The following is a 26380-nucleotide window of genomic DNA, read 5'->3' as shown; positions in this document are numbered from 1 at the left end:
TTTTGAGGAATTTAATTAAAATTACATTAAATTAATTTATACTTATAGTTGAATTTTATGAAAAATAATTTTCAAAAGTAATTAAATTCTTTCGAGAAATTTCATTAAAATATATTGAAATTGAGATTATGGAAAATAATAGAATTTTAATTAAGAAATTATAATGAAAAAATTCTAAGCGAATTTATTTTTTAGAAAATATTTTAATAATAATTTTTTTGAAGCTAAATAAACCATTAATTTCCATTTTAAAATTATTATTTAAAGATTTACCATTAAAATTTTTGTGAATTCAATTATTTTCCAAAATCGGCAATTGAAACCCTTCAAAATTTGATTTTAAAAAATTTTAATGTAATACTTAAAAAAAAATTAAATTACTTTCAATAAAAGTTTACGAAATTTCAAATTATTTAAAAACGTTTTAATTATTGTATTTTAAAAATTCAATTATCTTTCAAAAGTTATTTAAAAATAATTTTGGAAAAATTTGAGTACTATTTTTTACACTATTTTCATAAATAATCAAATTTTTACAGGTGATTCAATTATTTTGGTAAATGTAATAAAATTTTTTTTAGGAATTTTAATTATTCTCAAAAGTCTTATTTGACTCGGACTGGTTATATTTTTTGTCAGTAATTTTTCATTTTTTGTCCGTAAAGTCCTTATTTTTAAATACTTTCACTGGTTCGAGCCCTGGGCCTGGAGAAAAGTGTAATAAAAAAACAGAATTTGTTCAAATATCAATAAGCGGAAAAAACATACATGTTTCTATTCCTTTTATTGTTCAAATTATTTAATACAAGAGTATCATGCATACCCGGAAAGTAATAAATATCATAATGCAATTTAACATAAATCACGAGATATTTTCAAAATTTGAATAGATATGAACGTGATTCACGTTTATTTTTGTCATCATATACACTTTAAATGTCTATACTCATTTAATAAACAAAAATAAGAACCTTAAAAAAATATATTCTAACGTAATTTATCATGTACATTAACAGCCTCTATGTTCACTTCACATTCTCTCTTTTTTTTTATCTTACTTTTTTTCTACTATTTAAGAAATGTATTTAAATAATTCGTATCGGTTCTTACTGTTTGCTAATTTACATAAGTGGTAAATCACGACACGTGTTATTAAAACGTCACATATTTGTTTTTTTTAGAGCTAGATTAAAATAAAAATTCGTATTTAATGACTTTTAAAAGTCCTCAGGGTACAATGTTTCCATATAACTTGAAAATGATTATCTGTCCACTGATAAATCATTCAAAAATCATATAGAAGCGATCAATAAATTTTTTTGTTTTTGTTTTTGTTTTAAAAGAATTCGATTCATTCACTATCTTCGTTATACAATTGCGCGTTGTTATTGGAATTACTTAACAGTATATATATATAATATAATATATTTCTTTATAATTAAATCTGTAATAATCTACTCATTATTCACAAATGACAAAACAATTATACTTTCCGCGACATTCATTCTTTCACAATGTGGAAATAAAAACTGCGACGAAGGGGAAAAAAAAGTTTCTATATATAATTATATTAAAGCCTCAAAAATGTCAGAATTGGAATGATGATAGATTCCTGGGAAGAGATTTTGTACAAAAGATGCTTCGGGCACGCTTGAATTCATCCGCGAATATTACTAAAAAAATTTGCATTGATTTTAAAGAGCAAATTTAAATAAAATACTCATTTATAATTTCAAGCGTTTCAGGAGAGTATTAACGTGAAAAAAAATTTGCATTCTATCATTTTGTGATGATGACTTATTCTAAGATAATTATTTGAATCCTAGAAGAAGTTTTCTTTATGTTTTCACAAGTGTTGCCATCTTTTTTACGCTCTCTCCTGAAAGGATACTCCTGTGATTTCCTGGTAACTCTTCAATCCTCACGGTTTGTCTGCACATCTGTTTTGACAAAAAAAAAAAAAAACATCACAATTTAATTATTTATTCATAAATTATTATTTATTTTTAAGATTTGAGTAAATGAAAATAATTAAATTATTACGATTTTTATTAAGTTTTTAACAATAATTGCAATTCTTGAGAAAAATTTTATTATTTACAAAAATAATTGAATTCTTATAAAGAATTTTATACAAAAATTTGTTAAATAATTGGTTTTGTAGAAAAATTTTATAAAATTGTATTTAAATTAATATTGAATTCTTGAGAAAATTTTATTACTTATGAAAATAATTGAATTATTTTAGGAAATTTTATTAAAATAGTAGAAAAAAAATTTTTGAGAATAATTTTTTAATTTCAACTATTTGCAAATTTAAAATAGGACAAATTCTATAAAAAAAAAGTAGCTGTTAGTGTCAGAAATTTAAAAAAAGTATCCAAATTTTAGCTCTAAAATTAAAATGTAAAATACGTATTTAAATTTTTTTTCTTAATTCAAATAAAATATAAATCATTTTCAAAAAAATTTAAGAACTCTATGTTTAGAAAATTATCTTAAATAATAGTATTAATTGTAATGTTTCTAAAGTTTTAAACGTTCAACTGAATGACGATGTTTTTTATTACTTTCTTAAATTTTTCTTTTGTTCAAAAATATAATTTTCTATATTAAAAAATTAATTTTGCTTTAAATAAATGTTGCATTTCCACTGTTTTTCAATTCAATATAGTAATTTTCAAAAACATTTTTGTAGAAAAAAATGTTATTCATTTAAACGTTCAAAATTTTAGTGAAATTTGTAATTATATGAAAAAGACGAAATTTACCTCAGATAATCCGTAGTCATTATTTAAGGAAACAAAGTTGTCTTTGGCCTTGATCAGAGTAATAGGTCCGTCATATTTATTAGATGCTTTATACATATTCGCTGCCCGCAGCTTCTTATAGAACAAAATTCCAGCGATTTTTAAATCTTCTGACTTGAAGGGCGTATTTCCTATTAACTCTAACATTTTATTCAAAGTTTCATCCTCAGTTTTACTTCCCCTTAGAATTTCATATGCCTGAAAAAAAATTTTGTTCAATTATGCTATTTTTTTATCTTATACTTTATTTATTTTTTTTTACTTTTTTATTTTTTGTATAAATAAAAATACAGTTAAAAATAGTAAATTTCCAAATATCTCCTTCGAGACAAATAATTTAGTTATGATTGAAAAATAAAAAAATACGAGTCAAGAATATTGAGAAATAGAGTCAAGAAATAGAAAAAAAATCTCACCTTTAGAAAACTAATGTCGGCATTAAGTTGCCTTGCAAAGAAAGCAATTGCTTTTTGGAAGCCGTCATTTGAGGCGAGGTCAGAACTAACTTGGTTGGTTTGTTTCCCAATAGTTTGACTGTGCAATTTGATAAAGTCAGGTGATCCATCAAGAAGTGTTAATTCCGCCGATTCACCCGCCTTCTCCAACTGTAGAGCCATTTCAAAAGCAACACAGGCACCGAATGAATATCCTATTATACTGTATGGTCCCCGTTTTTTCACTGTCTTCATTTCCTGTATGTAGTATGTCGCCAGATTAGGTATTGACTCGAGTGGAGCATCTTTGGTACACTGCAGTCCCCAGACAGGTCGTTCAAGTTCACTGGCCAAACTCTTCATCGAAAGAACAAGACCTTCAATGGCGTGAATAACGAAAATTGGCTCGCCCTTGTCGGACATTGATTGAAGTTGAATTAGAGATTTTGGCGGTACAATTTCCGTACCGGAACACTGGAAGAGGAACTCATCTGGATCGGTTTCGGTCAATGAAGAATTAGCAGGACTTTGAGAAGCTACTTCGTTAGCTTCTGCTGATCCAGAAGATAATTCAAGTAACTTGCCAAAGGTAAGTGCTCGAATTTCTTGAGCGGACAGAACCAAATCATAGTTTCTCTCCAGAGTTTGTTTGATCTCAGTTCCCATGAGTGAATCCATTCCAAGATCAGCGAGACTGTTGTTCATGTTGACTGTTTTAACGTCCTTGATACCAAGAATATTACCCACGGCATCGAGGAGATTCACCTGACCCGATGAATCGCCAGCTTTTTGCCTTTCGGCAAGAACCATTGACGCAAGAACGGGATGTGGTTGTTGAAGGAATGAGTCCATTGTCATTAGACAGCTTGCCATTCGTTGAGGAAGAGTTCCGCCGACTTCAGTCTCGTTGTTGCCCATTGTTTCCAAAATGAGTCCCACGTCGCCAATGGCTCCCCATTGAATGGCGAGACCCGGTAAACCGACAGCTTGTCTCTGCTCCATTATTCTCTCCATCGCGGAGTTGGCGAGTCCGTAGTTTGTTTGCCCAACGTTTCCTCTTCCGCAAGACACCGACGAGAAGCAGACAAAGAAATCGAGTTCAGGACAGAATTTCTTTGAAGAAGCGTCCAAATTTCTCGTACCGCTCACTTTTGGCAAAGCGACTACCTTGAAGTGATCTTCGTCAAGGTTCTCCATCAGAGCGTCACGCAATACAGCGGCGAGATTGAATATTCCTCCAACGGGCGCGAGTTTATTTGCCTCTTTCAGAAGAGAGTCTGCTCCAGCTTCCGTTGTGACATCGCCAGTCGAGATTTGAATCGTGATTCCCATTTCCCTCCACCTTCGAATGCAGAGTGCTTGATAACCGGTTCGAATTCCAGATCGTGACGTGAGAACGATATTCTTCGCTCCTCTCGTGATCATCCAGTTGGCGAGCTCCAGACCAAAACCTCCGAGACCTCCTACCAAGACGTACGATTTATCAGGATTCATGTACGTTCTTGGAATTGCCGCAACCGTCTTCATTGCTGGTCGTGTCACCTTCTGAGCCTCCTCATCCCGAATCTTGAGCAGAACTTTACCAATATGCTTTCCGGCTGCCATGAATCTGAAACCTTGCTCTATTTGCTGCTCAGTGAAGACCGTAGCTGGCAGAGGACGAACAGCTCCATTTTTGATTCCCTCATAGACAAGTCTCACGACCTCCTTCTTTTCTGGTCCGTTCGTGTCAAACAGTGCGTCCAACAAAATTCCATGGAAAGATGTATTTTTCAAGAAGAACGACATTCCCAAAGCTGTATTATTCGAGAGGTCAAACTTTCCAATCTCCAAGAAGCGTCCGTCTTTCGCCAAGCATCGAACACTAGCTTGAAGTTTCTCCTCCGAGAGTGAATTCAACACAATGTCAACTCCTCTGCCTCCGGTTTCCGTGAGGACCAGTTGCTCGAAACTCGTGTCACGGGAGTTTCCAATATGCTTGTCAGTCAATTGAGGGAAAGTTTTCTTGAGGAAATCTCGCTTCTCCTTCGAACTGACTGTCGTGAAAACAGTGCAACCGGCGTGAAGAGCAATCGCAATACTAGCCTGACCAACACCACCGCTACCAGCATGAATCAACACAGATTCACCAGATCGTAGTCTTCCTCTCACCACCAGAGCGTAATAACTTGTTGCGTAAACCACTGGAATTGTCCCCGCTTCCTCTAGGGTCCACTTATCCGGCACCTCCCACATAAATCCAGGATCTGCCAAAACTGTCGTTGCCAATCCTCGTGCCGCTACCATTCCCATCACACGACGACCCGACGAGTCCCTTCCCGCAAACTCAAGACCAAGAATACAATCCTGACTCGCCAAATCACCGGGCAGTGCATCAGGTGGCAATTTTCCGGTCGCCAACATAATATCTCGGAAATTAAGCGGAGCGTAATAGACATCGCAAAACTCCTGTCCAACAAACTTCTCCGGTTCGTAGTAGCAGAGAGGTCCCTCGATCCATCGCAAACTGCTCAGATCACCACGAACGAGAGCATTGATGTACGCGTGTTCAACCTGAAGCGAAGGACTGTCACTCTGCTTGTCCAATCGCAAATGACGATACGATCCCCATTGTCCTCCCTTTAGCACATTTGCCATTAGTTGTTTATCGAATTGCTTCGCATAGAAAGCTTTGCCAAGGGAAAATGCAGCAGCGTTCACATCCTGGATAAAGAAGTATCGAACGTTCATTCCACCCGCCTCTTGTCGTAAACAAGTCATCAGTCCCACAAGTCCCAAAACCTCTTCACCTTGACTCACAACCAAAACCTTCTGTCCCTCAGTCTCCGCCTTCTTCATCGCAACTTTCAAATCTTCCACCCAGGCGAAATTCTTCTCGGTCACTTTAATAACCACCGGCGCATCCATTTCCTCTTTCTTCTTTAGGAGAATGTAACATTTGCCAGGAACCACTTGCTTTCCAACGACAATGAGACTAGATCCTTTCAAAATACTTTCGTCAATTTCTGTCGCCTCTTCGGAGAGAATAAAACCACCGGGTTTGAGGGAGTTTTCGAAATTTTTCACAGCCGCCAACATTTGATTGTTCATGACGTCAGCGGTGACTATCAGGTGCATATCTTGTCCGACAGGTGAAGTGTGAACGTCGACAACGGTACTCTTGATGTTACATTGTTCCATAACGGGGGTGTAATTGTCTGGTATGGTTGTTGCTAGTTTTAGATCAACAGAGAGCATGGGTTCGCTGAGGAGAATATCGAGAACAATTGGTGTTAGAAGAGCCTCTGGATTGCGTTCCATTGTTGTCTCGATGGCCTTTATTTTAATGCCACCGGCATTTTCTCTCACCACCTGAAGCAGAGAGGTGAGGGCGTGTAATTTCGATTTCTCTGGATCTTCGACGAGTGCCTGTGTATTCTCGTAGGGAATGAAGGAATATTTCTCCAATTTTGGATCGGCTTGGGTCTGTTGTCTTCTGGGGGCGATGGAAGACTTCATTCCACGTAATTCGACTCCGCCTGACTTGACAATACCAACGTTGCTATAGTGATGAACGGGGATATTCTCATTCTCTTGAAGTTTCTCCACGAGTTGCATATGACGCTCGGGATTAATTGCTGCGTACTGTAGACGTGTCGGTAGGAAGAGATCTCTGGTGTTTTTGCCCAAAATTGCGAATTGAAGCATTGTGTCCATGTAGGAAATCCAATCGTTATTCCAAGCGAGGTTACCGGTGATGGCTCGATTATCGGATGATTTGATACCTTGGAAAATTCCACCGTAATCATAGCCGCGGAGTCGGAGATCTTTATAGACGTCGTTTGTCTTCAGTTCGAGTAAATCTGATTCGTTGCTTGCAGCTGGAATTGGTAGGTTGAGTTGTTCCTTTTCGATATCTTCGGAGAAGCGAATCTTTCCACTCACTGCAGTGGCTCCACTTTCGGAGATTTCGAAAGCTCCTGTACCTTCGAAGATGTTGATGATGAATTTCACGGAACCTTCCTTTGGCATAATGGTCGCTCGTAGGAATTGTACATCCTCGAAGACGACTGGTGTTTTCTCGTATGACGAACCGCGTAGTTTTGCAAAGGTCTTCCAAACAATTGTCAAATAGCCGGTAGCGGGGAAAAGAATTCTTCCGTCGATACAATGACCAGCAATGTAAGAATCAGATTCCTTGGAGAGATCGAATTCCACGACGCTCTGTCCAGAGTGGCCGGATTTGCCGGAGAAGTCGGCGACACTCCACTGTACGGAGTGATCCCATTGAATCATTGAATTGAGCATTGGAGTTCCTCGTCCAACGGGATAGGTGACTGGTGGATAGAGTTTGGAGAGAACAGGTTGAGCTCCGGCGACATAGAGTTTGCCGATATTGGTCAAGAGGAATGCGAGATTATCGCTGTGATCACGTTTGTGGAGACCGATGTTCGTCACTGTTGATGGTAACGATCGACGAAGGATTGCTTGCAATAAACAATGGGGAGCAATTTCGATGACGATCGCATTTTCCGGTACGTGAGCGAGCGCTTCTTGGAAAAGAACCGGAGAGAGGAGATTGTTGACATAATAGGCCGGTGAGCTGAGTTGTGCCAATGACGTATTCCAAGCAGTTTCTGGAATCGAACTCGAGATCCATCTCGAAGTTCTCTGCTTTGGATTGGGAATTATTTTCTCCAGCATTGTTCTTAGTCTAGGTCCAACTGAAGCGATATATTTACTGTGGAAAGCGCAGCCCGAACTGTGGACTTGTTTCGCGAAAATCTCCTGACTCTTCAAATCTTCCACGAATTTAGCTATTGGTTCCGGAGGACCGGAAATTGTCACCGAATCGGCGGCGTTGTGACAAGCTAAAACAATTTCCGGTGGGCATCTCTTTTGTGCTTCCTCCCAACTGAGACCAACGGCAGCCATGGCGCCGAGTGGTAGATTAGCGTCTAAAATTGTTTTTCCTCTCCAGTAGGCAGCGAGGACAGTCTGTGCCGGTGTCATCGATCCGTCCGCATAACCGCAACCAAGTTCTCCAATCGAATGACCGATAATTCCATCAGGTTGAATGCCCATCAAACTCAAAACGTCGACTAATCCAACTTGAATGGCCGCAATCGACACAAAACTATTGACAACATTCTGGAAAGTTTCCTCCGTTCCATTGAGAATGAGATTTATCAGATCGATACCCTCTGGTTTTAAAGCTTCCGCACATCGTCTAATTGCCGCTTGGAAGGTGTCAATACAAAAGAGCGCTCGTCCCATTCCCGACCATTGTGATCCCATGCCCGAGAAAACGTACCAAATCGGTCTCTTCTCCGAACCAACCTGATCGACTTCCCGTACATTAACATCGCCGAGAATTTGGAATCCACGATACCCATGACCAGTGACGTTATTAGCGTGTAAATCCTGCACCATCGAAGTGAATTCATCGTCCTTCTCGTGTTCCTTGATTCGATCCAAGAATGAATTGATCGCCTCTTCCGTTCTTCCCGAGACGGGAACAATTTTCGGTACGTTCACATCCAAAACTGGGGCGATTTTTGGTTTTGGATTACTTCTTAAAACAACGTGAGCGTTCGCACCGCCAAATCCGAACGAATTAATAGCCACTAGACCTCCATTCCAAGGCATAGATCGATCAACGACCTGTAATCTTCCATCGGACAATGCGGGAATATCTTTATTTGGTGTTTTAAAGTGTAAATTTCCGGGAATAACACCGGCCTCCATTGCTATTAGCATCTTTGCAATGGAACACAATCCACTCGCTGGTTCCGAGTGTCCCATATTTGATTTAATCGATCCAATCAGTAGAGGTTTATTTCTGTCTTTACAGAAGAGGTCTGCAATTGAATTAACTTCCTGTGGATCGCCAACTTTTGTTCCAGTTCCATGAGCCTCGACGTAAACCACATCAACTGGATCGACACCAACTTCCGCGTAGACCTCGCGCATTAATTTATTTTGCATGGCTCCGCTTGGAAATGTGATTCCCTCAACTTTGTTGCCGTCTGTATTTGTCTTGGAGTTAACAACTGTCGCGTACACTCTTTTAGAGTTACGGGCCTTTTGAAGGAAAATAACGACAGCAGCTTCGGATCTAACGTATCCATTTCCTGATGCGTCGAAGGCTTTACATGCGCCGTCCATTGATAACATATTTAGCCTGTGAAACTGGAGGGAACTTGTGGGTTTTAGAACGAGGTTCACACCGCCAACAATTGCCGAATCACATTGACCAGTTCGCATTGCGGCTACTGCTTGATGCATTGCGTAGAGGGATGATGAACAGGCCGTGTCAACGGCAAAACTTGGTCCTGTGAAGTCGAAAGTGTAGGATATTCTGTTGGGGAACATTGCTCGACAACATCCTGTCAGACCATAACCTGAAAAATGGAGAAATGATTTTTAGATTTTTCGAAATTTTAATTTCTTGATAAGAGTTGCCATAAAAAAATTTTTTTTTAGAATTTTGACTTTTTTTTCTAAATTTCTCTACATTTTTTCTCTAAACCTAAAGAATATTCTAATTCACTAATTAATGTTTTAAAAAATTACTAGAATAAAAAATAAAAAAATTCAAAATTTATAGAACAGAATTAATTTTGTAGATTAAGAAAAAAATATTACTGGACAAAGTTCGAATACAAAAAATCATTTTTTATTGGGAAATTAAGAAAATTATTATTGCATGGTTGCCACAAAAAATTAATTTTGTTTTCCCTGATTTTCAGACAAAAGTTTTACTATTTCCCTGGGCCTAAAGAATATTCTGATTCACTCTAAAAAATTATTAGATACTCAAGAGAATATTCTATTTACAAAATTCTTTAATTGTAAAATTATTCGAAAACATCAATAACTTCTTTTTTTAAATAAATATTTAATGATTAATATTATTCCATAGGGATAAAGATTTTCAAACAAATTTCAAATTCAAGCCTTTATGAAATTCAACAACTCATAAGAATATTATTATAAAACATAAAGAAATCAATCACTTCAAGTCGAAGACTTGAAGTGATTGATATCTTCATGTTTTATAATAATTCAAATTTTAATAAAATTTTTTCAAAAGAAAATTTAATTATTTACAAAAATTTTAATAAAATCCTTCGTAAGAATTCAATTATTTCTGCAAGTAATACAATTTTTTTTACGTGAATGGAATTATTTTAAAAAATGTATTAAATTCGTTGTATGAACTGAGTTATTTTCATAAATAATAAAATAAAATATACTTCATAACTAATAAAATTTTCCATAGAATTTCAATTATTTTTCATACAATTTTTGCAAGAATTCAATTATATTTCACAAAGAATGAAATTCTTCAAATTCAAATATTTTCAAAAATCTACTATGTATTTTAATAAAATTTCTCAAAAGAATTCAATTATTTAAAAAAAAATCATTGCAAGAATTCAATTATTGTCATAAATAATAAAATTCTTTTTGGAATTTCAATTATTTATAAAAAATTTAATCAAATTTGTTCATTAAATTAAAGAATTCAATTATTTTCATAAATAATAAAATTCTTCACAGGATTTTAATTATTTAACAAAAATAAAATAAAAATTCGTTGCAAGAATCCAATTATTCTCCTAAATAATAAAATTCCTCACAGGATTTCAATCATTTTTATTAAAATTTGAAGTAAATTCTTCGAAAAATATAATTATTTTCACAAATTTTATAAAAATTCTTTGAAAAAATTCAATTATAAATTATCTTTAATAATTTTTGCAAAAGTTTCTTGAGAATTTTCAAACCCATTCAATTATTATCTAAAATTGTAACTGATATTCACTTTTAAATTTGTTTTTATAAGAAAATCCCACTACAATTCAATTATTTAAATTAAAAAATAAATAATTTATTATAAAATTTTGATTATTCATGAAAATAATTAAATCTCTGTAAAATTTTTATTATTTATGAAAATAATTGAATTTCTAAAAAGAATTTTACTATATACGAGAATAATTGAATCTTGTAAAAATTTTATTATTTATGAAAATAACTGAATAATTGTGAAGAAATTTATAAAAAAAAATTGCAAATAATTGAATTCCTGTGAAATTTTTATTATTTTATGAAAATAATAAAATGTTTGCGTAGAATTTTATTAGAATTTTTTAAAAATAATTTAATTCTTTTATTAAAATAGTAGATATTGAAAGTAATTGAATTGAGGAAAATTTTTGAAAATAATTGAATTTCGGAGAAGAATTATATTATTAATAAAGATAATTGAAATTTTGACGAGAAATTTTTTTTAAATAATTTAATTCTTTTATTAAAATAGTAGATATTGAAAGTAATTGAATTGAGGAAAATTTTTGAAAATAATTGAATTTCGGAGAAGAATTATATTATTAATAAAGATAATTGAAATTTTGACGAGAATTTTAAAAAAAATTTTAACATAATTGAATTTCTGCGAAGAATTTTATTACTTTTGAAAATAATTGAATTTCTGCAATCATCTGTAACTTCTCCAAAATTCAATTTTTTTCAGTATGTACTTTAATAAAAATCCCTAACATTTCCTGATCTGTGGCCACCCTGTATTATTATTATTATTATTATACGTTCGAATCTTTAGTGACATGATAAATTAACTTGAAAAAAAATTCTTTTTTAATTTTTCATTTAAATAAAAACGTTCCCAAATTTCCTCATCTTATGGCAACTCTTTGAAAGAATTCTTTGAGACCAAAATTCATAGATAATTTTTCGTTTGAAAAAAAAAAAAAATTCAATTGAAACTAACCATTGACCATGTCTGGGTCTGCGGTCCAGAATTCGTCAGATTCCGAATCGGAAACACCAATGAAAACTCCAGTTTTTGAACCTCTAATTTCGGACGGATTAATTCCAGCGTCTATGATAGCCTCGTGTGTTAATTCAAGGAGCATTCTGAGTTGTGGATCCATAACGTGTGCTTGCTTAGCGTGAACACCAAAGAAGGTAGCGTCAAATGATGCAAGATCTTTAAGTTTTCCGGTTCTTGTTGGTAGGCCATGAAGACCAGAGGGCCAACGGCGCTCATCGTCTGTTACTAAATCGATTCCATCGAAAAGTTTCTGTTTGAATTCCTCAATGTTCGATGACTCTGGCAGTCGACCTTAACACGAAAATAAAGTCAATATTACGAGTTTCAATACAATTTCTATATTTCAATCGATTATTAATTACATAGTTGATTTATATTTATTTATTGTCAATAAATTCAAAAAAAGGGAAAATAAATTTGAAACTAAAATTCGAAAAATGAAAATAAATTAAAAAAAAAAAAGAAAAAAAAAAAATTCGTAAAAAATAAAAAAGTTAAAGTCCATATTATGAACTAAAAGTTTTTCTATGTACACGAATATTATTTAATTACTCAACAATTGTCACTGAAAAAAAGTTTTGTTTACGTTTCAGTAAAAACTTTTTATTACTCAATCTTTTAGTAATATTTATATACATATTTATTATAAAAAAAAATATTTTCAACGAACCTCGTAGACTTTAACGTTGTTTTTTTCTTTTCTAATTTGAATTATTGAAAATACCCAAACAAATTGAAAACAAATTAAAATATTTTCGAGAAAATATTTTTTGAGAATATTTATAATTACCAGAAAATCCAGTGATGACAATATCATCATCAATGGAATATGTTGTGCCATTGGGAATGATTGAATCGCGAACGATCGGCGCATTAACACTTTCAAATCTTGCTGGCATGTTTTTTTTTCTTCTTTTAAAGATTATGTGTTGGTTAGACTTAAAACAAACTTCCCGTCAAATTAATCTGCGTGTAAGCCTTGTGGACAATGGGCTGGAAAAAAAAGAATGAATTTATGAATAAAATTGACATAATATTTCATTTTTATATATATTTCTAAAATAAAATTAAATTCACAACAAACAAAAAATATTTTTTTTCTTTCAATCGTTGATGAAAGAAAAAAGATTTTTTACTCTGAAAATAATATTTTACGTTTACAAATTGTCATTATTTTAACTTGTTAATCAAGAAACATTGTTGTACATTTTTTTAAGACAAAAATTTGAATAGAAAATTATATCTTCTTATACACTGTTGATTATAAATGTTGTAAACTTCATCAATGTTTTAATTATTGTATGAAAAATATAATTGCTTTCATTGGAAAAGATTAATTTTTTATTGCATTCGATGGAAATTAATATAATTAATCGATTATGAAATCTGCAATTATTTTTTAATTTTTAATTTATAGAAAAAAACAAACAGGTGAAATAAAGACTGAAGAAACTAGAAAAATACGTTTGCCACATTTATAGCATTTAATCAATATTCTTAGTAACAAAGCAGTTCATACATGTATTATTAAATATCCACTTGTAGAACGAGTTGTCAATGTTGTTCATAAAATTATTTATTATTATTATTTATTTCCCCTCAAAGGATTAATTTTTCTTCTCCACTTCCAAGAAATTAATTTAAATTCTTTTTTTCGGGAACAGTATTTAGAATTCGAATTTTCTTAAGTCGTAACCGGTTTTTAAATTTTACAACTGAATATTATGAGATAAAAGTATGTTGTAAAAAATTGTGAATTATTTAAGAATACGAATTATCTTTAGAACGATAAACGTAAAAGTAAACAAAACTGTTGCTGACTAGTGTGAAAAAAAAAATGGAAAAGAAATTATTTTTCAAATGAAAATCAAAAAAGTAGATGCTAACTTTGAGAAAGAATCTTGAAAATCGAAAAAGTTTTGTATAGAATGTTAGTTATGGTAAAAAGTAATAATATTGTAGTCACGTTATAAGCAGCTTCGTATTATTAGAAAATTTTTTTCGAGTCGTTTTATCATATTTTAAAATATCAGAAATAATGGTTAGAGACGACTATTATTTTGTTAAATCGAATGTTTCAAGTGCAATAATTCATTGTCTGTATAATAAATTCAAAAACCAACGAATGGAAAAAAGATTTAAAAATTAATACAAAAAATTATTGTTAATAAAGACTTTTTTAAAAGTGAATCTTAATTTCTGAATTTTCAATAATGAACGAAATTTTTTGTCGGTATAAAAAATTTCTGAGTGTAATAATAAATTAAAAAGCGAAAGAGTAAATTGAACATTTGGAAATTTTACAATTTTTTCATCTTTTACATAATATTATTATAATTACGTGATAAAAAATTCAATGAATTTCAAATTTGAAGACGAAGTGTAAAAAAAATTGTAATATAAATTAATTTTTATTTCTTCATTCAAATTTGTAGATATTTTCGCTTGGACAATTTTTAAAATATTTTTCTGTTGAATTATTTTGAACAGAAAAATTTGTAAACAGAAGAATTTTATTATTTTCTTGTAGAAACTGTGTAAAATATTTTTCTTTCTTCAAGACGATTAACTTTCAAATGAACGAAATTTTTTTTTCTACATATTTTTCAAATTTACTCATCTTTGAAAAAAAAAAAATTAAAATCAAACATTTAATTAGTTAAGAATTAATTTTAGTATACAAAATAATTAACAATAAAAAATACAGTATACAAAATAAATTTTTTGGAAAAAAATATAAATTAAGAGCAGTAAAAAAATATCGTCGTTCACTTGAACGTTCGGAACATTTTAAAAACAAAAAATAGAATTCTCTTGCATAAAAAAAAAGTTTAGGCCAAAATGAATACATATTTTCTTCATTTAATTTTAATTAAATTTTCAGTTTTTCATAAAAATATTTTTGAGGATTTTGGGGAATAAGAGCGTCAGAAAAACTTTGTTTTCTCAACCTACGATTCCTACGAATGATAAAAATTAATTTTTATGTCTTGCAAAGCCTTTCTCCTCCGACGATCATTTCGTTCCTTCACCTCAAGTGACAAACGAGTATAGATTAATTTCTGTAATATGTGACTTAACCGAGGCAGCGACAATTGCTTTGAATTGACACACAGTGACTTCCGACTCGGGGCCAGTACTTAATTGAGTAATTTCATTTGCATTCATAAAGGGTAAATCAATTTTATAACAATTGCTCATACTCGAGACGCAATTCTCTTCCTATTTCCCCACGCTAAAGAAAATCGCAACTTTTATGACGAAAATTTGAAAGAAAAAATTTTTTATTCGATATTTAATTTCCAAAAATTAAAGATGATGCAAAAATTTTTAATTGAAAACGTATAATGAACGAAATGCTTGTTTATAATAATAATAATATTTTAATTACTCAAAATGTTCAAATTTAAATTTATCTTTTCAACAAAACAGGTTGTAAATTTAATTTATTTTTATATCTTAAAATACAAAATTATGGCACTGGATTAATTTTTCTTTTTTCGACTGTTCGTAAAGTTCTTCCTATTAAATTGTGAGAAATTTTCGTTTTTAATTTTTTCACTGACAAAACTGAAAAAATGTTCAAATTTCGAAAAATGTTAAAATTTAATTTTTTTAAAGTATAGAAATTTTGTTAAATGCTCACTTGAAGGTTTTGAAATAAAAAAAAAATTGATAAACGAGAATTATGTGGTAAGAATGTTAAAATATATTTCCAACCAGATAAATACGGTCACGGAAAACAAAATCTTTTTAAAGCAAACAATATAATCACTATATATATTATAATATTGCTTTTGAATTTCTCACTTATAATCGATTGCAAAAATTTTTTATCTTCGTTTTTTTTTTGTTTCCTAATATCAAAAATTTTTTTTCCGATTAAAATACAAAAGTTCATTTAATTCTGTCGAAAGATGATATTAATTAACAGTCGATGATAATTACTTAATAATCGATATAATTATCCGAAAAATTGATAATAATTTATTACCTAGGAGTATTTTTTTTAATTACCGAACAAAATTTAAATATAAATTTTATTTATCAAATTAAAGAATTAAATTCACAAGTTCCTAAACTTCTGAACGAAATTTATTTATTGCTTCTTTGAAATCAAATTTTATTTTAATTATTTTCAGTAGCGAATTAAAGATAAATTATAAATCTCTAAATATTAAATAATTAAAATTTTTTATTCTTTCTGCACAGTATTTTTGAAAATACTTCGTTCATAAATTTTCAGAACTATTATGAATCACAATTCGAAATTAAAATTAAATTATATATTTCAAGTGCGAATATCAAAGATCAAGATAAAAATGTTATCTCTGGATTGATATTGGCAAATGAAATGTAAGAGATGTTTTTATTAAAAAAATTTAAATATTAATACTTTGTTGATATTACGAAGTTGCTCAGCATTGGTCTTGAAAATGATATCAAAGTGCGTCATCGCGTGACCGTAACCGTGAAAAGAGCGTTATCAAAATGCTGTAAGCTTCGCGAAAGAAAGAGAGAAAGAAAGAGAGAGAGAGAGAGAGAGAGAGAGAGAGAGAGAGAGAGAGAGAGAAAATTATAGAGAGAAAGGAAGGAAGGGAACCTCGATTCACTAGGTGTTTATACGTCACATACATAAACTTATAGTAAATGTAAGTGCGCTGGCAAGTTACTTACTCGCACAAGGGTCAAGTTGTGCATTCAAAGCAATATATACACATTTTTAACGTCATATATGTTAAAAAGAATTTTATCGTTAACATATTTCAACTCGAACTTTCAAGATAATCTTCAAACTAACGCGTATCAACAACCTTGACACTGATCCTCATTATCTTTATATATATATGAGAGTCAAACATATTGTCACAGCTAGATAACACAATTTAAAATTGAAAAAAAAACTCTCATACTATCTCCGGAGAAATTAATCGAAAAAAAGTATCTTCAGTAATCTATATTATTTGAAAAAAATTATTAATTAATAATTATTGTTAATCTATTATGTCCCTAATGACCCTAAAGTTACTAACGTTTAAATGAACGTATTTTTATTATTTATTTTGAATAGAAATTTTTTTTTTCTTTTTTTTTTTTGAATTTATTTTTTTATGGAAATTTATTTTAATCTCTAAATTAGAATTTTAAAAATGTTCATTAATTTGAATATTAGTGACTGACTTTTTACTTTTAAATTTGTAAATTTTTAGTAAAATAATATAAATAATAGTAGAAATTACTAATTTAAGGTAGTAACCATCTTTACTAATTAAAATTTAGAGAGTATGTCAAAGAAATTAATTTTTAATTAAATTAATATTTTTTATTTATTAATTTTTATTTATTTACTTTGGTGTAGTTCATATTATAACAGGGCTCGAACTAAGTCCGTAAATTCCGTAATTTGATTGAAAAAGGACGAAAAGTTCATAAATTGTACGATATAATTTGGAGAATTTTTGCGAAGTTACAAATGATTGCAGAAATTCAATTATTTTCAAAAGTAATAAAATTCTTCGCAGAAATTCAATTATGTTAAAAAATTTTTTTAAATTCTTGTCAAAATTTCAATTATCTTTATTAATAATAAAATTCTTCTCTGAAATTCAATTATTTTCAAAAATTTTAATACAATTCTTGGGAAAATTTAATTATTTTAAAAAAATTTCCAAAAGAATTCAATTATTTAAAAAAAATGTTGATAAAATTCTTAATGAGAATTCAAATTTAAGAAACATTCAATTTTTGAATAAATTATTTATTTTTGTATTTAAATAATTGAATTCTAGCAGAATTTTTGAATAAAAATTGATTTAAAAATGCATTTTAGTTAAAAATACTAAAAAAAATTAAATTTTGAATAAAAGTTACAAATAGTTGCAAAAATTAAATTTTTTGAAAGAATAATAAAATCCATCCAAAAAATTCAATTATGTACAAAATTTTAAAAAATGCTCTAAAAAATTTTAATTATTTTCAAACGTATAATAAAATTTTTCTTCACAATTTAATTATTTTCGAAAATTTTAATAAATTTCCTGGCAGAAATACAATTATTTTCAAAAGTAATAAAATTCTTAAGCAGAAATTCAATTATGTTAAAAAATAAAAAAAAAATTCTCTTCAAAATTTCAATTATCTTTAATAACAATAAAATTCTTCTCCGAAATTCAATCATTTTCAAAAACTTGAATACCATTCTTGGGAATATTTAATTATTTTCAAAAATTTTCCTCAATTCAATTATTATCAATATCTACTATTGGAATAAAAATTTTTAACAGAATTAAATTATTTAAAAAAAATTCTAATAAAATTCAACGCAAACATTTAATTATTTTTATATAAAATAAGAAAAATTTCACAGAAATTCAATTAATTGCCAATTTTTTTTTTTATAAATTTCTTCGCAATTATTCAATTATTTTCATAAATAATCAAATTTTTACAAGATTCAATTATTCTCGTAAATAGTAAAATTCTCTTTAGAAATTCAATTATTTTTATAAATAATAAAACTCATCGCAGAATTTCAATTATTTTTAATACAATTTTAATGAAATACCTCGAAAAATGTAATTATTCTTAAAAATTTTTATTAAAATTCGTCAAAAGAATTGAAGTTTGGACGGACAAAAATGTCCTTAACAAAAGAAACCTTATAATTTAAATTACAAAAGAAATCAATTGCAATATTATTGACAAATTCTTGTCAATAATTTAATTATTTTCGTGAACAATAAAATTTCTCGACATAATTCAATTATTTAACAAAATTTTGAAAAAATTCTTAATAAAAATTCAATTTTTTTTCGATACAATATTTTAATTGAATTTCTAGATAGAATTCCAATATTTTCATAAATATATAATAAAATTCCTTGAAATAATTCAATTATTTTTAAAAAAATTTAAATAAAAAATGCTTCGCAAGAATACAATTATTTTCAAAAATTTGAATAAAAATCTTCAGATATATTTAAATTGCGGATTTCTCGTTTATAAAATTCTCTATAAGATTCAGTAAAAAAATTTTTTTTTTAAAAATGCCCCTAAAGTTATTATTATTATTAATAATACATATTTATTGAAACTTCAACCTAGATTTTTTATTTTTTATTGCACTTAGTAATTATTGGTGAGACTGAAGTCCGAAACACATTTTAAAAACGAAAACAAAAAAGCAATGAGACGAATTATTCTATTTTTGCTTCAAATTCATGTTATTTTTGAGCAATTGATTTTTAAGCTTAACAATTAGTTTCTGAAAAATCTAAACAGGAAAAATTAGAGATAAATTAAATTTGAAAAAAATTCATTTTTTTTAATTTTTCGTTTTTAAAAACGTTGCGGAGTTCAGCCTCATAATTTTTAAAATTATTTACGTTCGAAAAATATTTATTTCCCCAGAATTTTTGGAGCATAAAAAAATACCTGAAGATGTATTATTATGACATAAGTTAGAGAAACATTTTCCATTAATTTTCTTCTTTAGAAACTTGCAAATCACATTAAAAAGAACATAAAAGGAAAATTTTCGAAATTTTTAAATAAATTCGAGAGTTTATAAAGAAAAAAAATGTAAAACTTGAAATTGAAGAATCTGACTGAAATATAATATATTATACGTTTCTGTATTTCTTATCATCACGTTTAAGCGTAACTTGTATTATTGTCAGGAAGAACAGGTTGTCCGCTTATATATGTGTAGACATTAACACGCGTCTCTTATGGCACGTGAATGATCTCATCACTGCTTTTATGAATTAAATTGGTTAAGTGTTCCTGAACCCCATAGAGATTCAATTTAAGAACCCCAATAATAGAAATCATCCACATAAATAAACATGTGCGATAATAAAAAATTTAAAATTAATAAATTACCCAAAGACCTTTATATAATTTAAGGTATAATTAAATAATAAAGAATATACTTATTGAAAATGATTAGATAATTAAAAATTAAAATAGCATAGAAAAACAAATTTTTCTTCAAAGAAGAATTGCAAAATTTATTTGCAAAATTCTATTTTCAATATTTTTTTTTTAAATTTTAATTTCTAGAAATTTTCATTTTAATTTAATAAATTTTACTATTTTATGTTCCTAAAGTTTTGAACGTTTAAATGAACGAGTCAGTGTGAGTAAATTTAGAAAATATTTTTATTAAAAAAATATTTCGTTCTTTTGAACTATCAAAAGTTTTAAAACATAAAAATATTTTATTAAATAAATTAATTTTTAAAGGTGTAATAACTTAATTTTTAATTTAACTATTAAAAGTTTGATTTCAATTTAGTATAATAATTATTATTGTAACAGAAGTGTCGCTAAGTTTTGAACGTTCTAATAAATGACAATATTTTTTGGTACTTTTTTCATTCGTATTTTGTTTAAAAAAATATTATTTTTCGTTGAAAAAATTAATTCTGAAGTAATTAAATGATGAATTTTCATTCATAATAATTTTTTGAAAAATATTTCAACAGAAAAAAAGTTCACTTATTTGAACGTTCAAAATTTTTATGAGAAAAAAATTCGTTCATTCGAACTTCAAAATTTTAGTCAAACTTTATTTTCATTATTTGAAAACTTTTTTTTCGTTTTTACAATTAAGTTCGAATCTTTTTTTTAACACTTTATACACGTGCTGCTGACTATGGTAAAAAAATGTATTTTAGAACTCGGAGAATGACACACTTAGAATGTAGCGAGCCGTGTCATTAACTCCTTCTTTCTTTTTTTTATATTTGTGACACATATTTCGTTAACCTGTCATTTTCAAATCTCACTATTTCAATAATATTATTTTCTATTATTCAGATTTTATTTAATTCTACACAAGTTTCAAAAAAAATATATACCATAATCTAAAGAAATTTGTAAAAAAAAAAATCTTAACCTTGAACTTGATTCTATAATATTAATGATCGGAGCAAATCCGTTATCGGCATAATATCATTATTATATAAGTCTTTTGAATAGAATTAGAGTTATGTTGAATAATTTATAGATTTTATAGTTTAGTGCACTATTGAGTTGTATTCATAAAAAAAAAAGTTATTCAATTTAAAAAAGAGAAAAAACAACAGTTAATTTTTTCCCTAAAATCTGTTATAAATGTGCGTTTAAATTAATTATTTTGTGTACAAAAAAAATTTTTTAAATGCTTACTACAAAATTTATTAACGCACTATCAATTAAATTGAGTCAGGTACTTAGATTTCATTGTATGTAGATTAATTGCTTGAAATCGTTCGATTTCCGAGTTCAATGAGGTCAATTATATACGTAATGTAAATGTTAATTTAAAAAAAAAAAAAGAAACCTGAAATTTATCTACTAATTATTCAATTAATTAACTAATTAACAATTTGGCGTAATTATGACAATTCAGTGACAATTGAAAATTAAATATTGAACCCAGTGAATTAGAAAATAATCCTTTAGAATTTTAGACTCGTGTGATTTTGAGGGTCAGCTATGTTAGTAAACACACATCTAACTTACAAGCTGTTAGTTACTTTTAATTTAATTTGATCTCGACTTTTACAGTGGGACAAATACTTTCGATTGCAGAACAGAAATACGAATTTATTCTCCTAAAGTTTTGAACGAAATTTTTTTCCTACCTAAATATTTTTCAAAATTACTAAACAAAAGCAAAATCACTAAATAATATAATAATAATAATAAAAACATTAAAAATAATTAATAAATTAAATAAATAAATTAATAACTTGTTTTAATTTAATAAATTTTTTTCTATATCTAAATATTTTTCAAAATTACTATAAAAAAATTAAAACAATAGCGGTAATTATAATTAAATAATTAAAAATAATCAACTATTACTTCGTTACGAATTAATTTTTTTGTATAAAGCGTTTGGTATAAAATTTGTTCTAAAATTTATAAAATATTTTATTGAAAAAATACAAATCAAAAGAAGTAAAAAAATATTGTCGTTCATTTGAACGTTCAAAAATGTAGGAAGTTGTTAATTTTAATTATTTTTGATACAATAAAAATTCGAAAATTTAAGAAGCTGTTAATTTTAATTATTTTTGATTCAATAAAAATTCGAAAATGGATATTTTTAACTATATAACAATTGTTTAACTAAACACTACAATGTAAAAATGTTTACTAATAGTTATTTAAATTTTCGAATATATATTTACAATATTTACAATTTATATTCATTATTCTTTTTATTTATTTTTACTATTTTTATTGATATTTAGCACTTTTTATTTATAAACACTGTTTTTGTTTATATTTACTGTTTTTTATTCATATTTGTCATTTTTTATTTAGATTGAAAGTAAATATTAAAAGGAATGAATTGTTTTTAATAAATTACTAATTATTATTATTTTTGAAAGAAAACAATTTTTAGAAAATTTAGTACGACAAAGTTTATTATTTTTTATTTATGTATTAATTAATTATAAATAATAACAGACTGTGTTAATTTTCTTTTTTAGAAAAAAGGAATATTTGGAATAAATAAAATATATTAATATTTATTAAATAATTATAAATAATAACAGATTGACTTTAATTTTTTTTTTGTAGAAAAAAAATGAAAACTTGAAACAGATAAAAAATATTTCCTTCCAGAGAAGATATTAAATTAAAATATTATTTGAATATTTATTAGGATGATATTCATTTAAATATTAATTTGAAAAAAATTTTATTAGCGCACTATTGAACTATTTTTTTTTTAAATTTAATATAGGAAATCTGAAGAGAATATTCACTTTTGATTATATTATGACAAAAGCGTAGATAGATAATTGAATCGTAGTTAGGCGAAAGTATAATGTTTATTCACTTTTTTGCGAAAAAAAAATTAAAATTTCATGAATGAATGAGTATACTATGACTGAGGTGAAAATAAATTAAAAACTGAGGAAATTTGTAAATACACGTTTGTAAGACATGATATGAAAATTTTTGAAAATTTTTTTCAAATTTTAAGTTAATTTTTCAAATTACTTTTTCAAATTAATTACTCCGAAAATTGAGAAGTTTGAAATAATGACACGAATAAAATATTGAATCAGATCAGTGTCTGACTGAATATTGAGTTTGCATCACTTGCAATTTAATTCGGAATTCAGCAAACTTTATGGTAGTGAAATTATAAAAATCCAATTCGCAATAAAGATTTTTGGTTAAATCCAATTTTTCTTGACTCAAATTTTCTATTTTAATTTTTTCATGGATTTTAATTTTTCGTACTTTCCTTTGAATTATTAAAATATAAATTTAATCAATTGTTAATTAATTGGCAATTAATAAATTGATAAATTGTAAATTAATTAATTTATTGTTAATTAATAAATTGTAAATTCGTTAATTCGTAATTAATAAATTAATTAGCTTTCAATTTTTTAATTGTAAATTAATTAATAAAGTAATAAATTGTAAATTAATTAATAAAGTAATAAATTGTAAATTAATTAATAAAGTAATAAATTGTAGATTAATTAATAAAGTAATAAATTGTAAATTAGAAAATCGTGAATTAAAAAATTGGAAATTAAAAATTACGTTCTACTAAAAATAATTTTTCTTTTCGGGGGGAATTTTTTTCTTTAGAATAATTATACATGTAAAATTTTTAGAATAGAATAATATCTTTAAATAAGTATTTGTTCCTTAGTCATAGATGTCAAAAGGTTTGGCAAACTTTACAGTGTGATTCAATCCTATTTATTTACCTATTCCTTATTGATTAGACGTTTATGAGAATCGTGAAAAATAGTTTTTAAAGAGGTAATTACGTCAATCCACGTTGTCTTTAATTATATTTTATTTTTCTCTCGAAATAAAAAAAAATCGATATTATACAAATTTTTTTCATCCAAAGACAGCTTGAAAAAAAATTGATTGAGAGAAAAATAAAAAATGATGAAAATTTACTTTTTGATTGCAAAGAATGATTAAAATGTTTGTAAGTATGCTGAATGAAATGAAAATTAATTTCTATGAAAAACCTTCTATACAACAGAAATATTGTCAATTGAAAGAGAACCTTTTTTTTCTAAAAGATAAAACGTATTATTTCACTCCAGGGTTAAAGTAATAAACACTAAGATTGTAACAATCAGAAAGGTTTTAGCTCACAAAGCAAAAATTATACGGATTCCTCTTATATACATACACAGTTTTCTGCAATTGTAAAGTAGACCGGTATTTACTCGTCACGGAAGAGGAAAGCGTACGACTTTTCGACGTGTTAAAATTGTTTTCGATGACAATCATTGTTTGCAATCAAAGCAAAACTTTCACAATAATACAAGCTATTCTATCCAGTAAATAAAGCACCAACAATCAAAATACTTTTCCAAGAAAATCTGACCTTTTAAAAATTCAAACAATTTAACCGTTAATTTTTCTTTGTTTCTATATATTCATTTTTTCTATTATAACGAATAGTGAAAATAATTTTTCTTTTGTGGAATAATTGTTAATTATTTTTGTCTGTCACTATTATTATCATTCAAATTTTGGCAAATATCAAATATATTAACCGACATTTTTTATTGGCTGATACAGGTAATACTTACATTTTCTATTAATTTACAATTTAATAAAATTTATGCAAAATGATATTATTTCGCAAAATTACGACATTTCTGTGGTAAATCGATATTTTTTTCGGTTCGAAAAATAACACTATACTGTTAAAAAAAAGGGGGATAAAGAAATTAATTTTTCCACTGTGAAAATTCTTACCTGACTCGTTGATATAATCCTTGACAGGTTATATGATATAATACACGTTGAAAATTCTTTCTCTAGAATGAAAATTCGTCGCACTTGTACTGATTTATTGGTTTTTAATTAATGGTGAATTTAGAGAGGGAGGATTCGCGTGGTCACTAATAGACGCCGATACCCTTATACAAGTTTCACGGGCGCGTCGCTAATGTCTAGCTGGCGTCTTGCTACCGAGCATCTCGTTATTATTGAATTGGACCGGCCCCGTGGTCTGACATCAGACCATGTGGTACTAGCCAATGAGAAAATTCAATTTTGCGCATGCGTCATAACTGTAGTCCCTTTCTGTGGAGAATTTCGTCGAAGTTAAAATAATGACTCCCTTTTATAATACCTTTTGTCTGGAATTTTTAGGATATATACGGGTCCCCATATACTGAAATGGTTTCTAGGCAAGCTGAAAAGAATTTAGAAGAAGATAGATAGAGAGAGAGAGAGATAAATACTTGGGTAAGATAGCTGTATTTTTTTGTATTTCCTTTATACCAACGTATTTCTCTTTGGAGAATTTTCAGCATTTTTTTTTTAAAGCTGCTGACTAAAGCGTTCGATATACACGTGTGCCGTAGCGCATTATGTCAAATACATGTGGTTGTCACGTGTTGATTCCTTTTCTGGAATTTAATCAATTTTATAAATCATAAAATTAGACTACCGAAAATATTTGAAAGGAGCGAATTTTTATTGTTGCATTTGATTGAAATGTACATCAGAATTCTGTTAGCATATTCGTGACAATTATATCGCGCGACTTTTTCAATGTTAATGCTAATCAGTCAATTCTTTCAAATTTAATAGTTTCTTTCAAGTTTTTGTCTAAAAGATAGTGAGAACAAGAGAGAATGCAACTTTTTTAAATACTATTTTTATCAATTCGGTTTCTGGCGTCCATTTTAATTCGAAATAGTCGAAAAAACAGATTCCTAACCTTACTTTTTTTAAAGGTATATATGTGCTTTTTTCACGTGTTTATTTTTGATGTTTTATTGTCGTTTTACACGTTTTTCACTTTCATTTTTTTTCCTCATTTACTATTATTTATGAGGTAATAATAACTGCAGTTAATAATTAAGAAGCTGTTAGAAAATAGAAAAAAACATTAAAGTAAAAAATGGAATAAAATTTATACTTGTACGTTTGGTTTTTATGTTTGAATACTTAATTAATTGGAAGGCAAAGCAGGCAAAGTTTATAATATTGATTATGAAAAATTAATTCATTTAAATTGAATTATTAATTAGGTACAATTCTTTAAAAAAAAATTCAATTTAGTTTTAATTAAAACTTTTTTTTGTGTAGTTTAGAATTATATGTGAATAAAAAAATAATTATTCAAAAGTTGTTTCTAGAATCTGGAAGTTATCAATAAGATTATATATTTTTTCACGATTGTAGCAAAGGTCTCAAGTAGGTTCACATAAAAATAAAATGTTTAATTTGAATAATGATAATGCTGCATTTGTGTAAATAGTAGAAATCTCTTTTATTTTTGAAATATT

At 28.1% G+C, this 26380-nt stretch overlaps 1 protein-coding gene across 1 annotated transcript; it reads right to left on the bottom strand.

Moving 5' to 3' along the window:
• Positions 1–767: 767 nt before the first annotated feature.
• On the bottom strand, positions 768–25066 carry LOC122504714 (fatty acid synthase). Its single transcript, XM_043615928.1, has 6 exons — positions 24837–25066; positions 12874–13076; positions 12021–12374; positions 3227–9627; positions 2772–3008; positions 768–1940 (listed from the first exon to the last, which is right to left on the bottom strand). Exons 2-6 carry the CDS (start codon positions 12980–12982, stop codon positions 1839–1841), a joined length of 7203 nt encoding a protein of 2400 aa, XP_043471863.1. The 5' UTR covers positions 12983–13076; positions 24837–25066; the 3' UTR covers positions 768–1838.
• Positions 25067–26380: the final 1314 nt, after the last annotated feature.

Source organism: Leptopilina heterotoma, unplaced genomic scaffold (assembly GCF_015476425.1).
Source record: "Leptopilina heterotoma isolate Lh14 unplaced genomic scaffold, ASM1547642v1 Lhet_111, whole genome shotgun sequence".
NCBI classification, from domain to species: Eukaryota; Metazoa; Arthropoda; class Insecta; order Hymenoptera; family Figitidae; genus Leptopilina; species Leptopilina heterotoma.
Note: the sequence above shows the minus strand (reverse complement) of the source record. Positions and strands in the feature narration are given on the sequence as shown.

Coding starts and splice junctions, on each gene's coding strand:
- LOC122504714 (XM_043615928.1), bottom strand. CDS start 12,982: ATGCCAGCAAGATTTGAAAGTGTTAATGCGCCGATCGTTCGCGATTCA. Junction 3,009..3,226: donor CCGACATTAGTTTTCTAAAG/GTGAGATTTTTT, acceptor ATTTTTTTTCAG/GCATATGAAATTCTAAGGGG. Junction 1,941..2,771: donor ATGACTACGGATTATCTGAG/GTAAATTTCGTC, acceptor TTGTCAAAACAG/ATGTGCAGACAAACCGTGAG.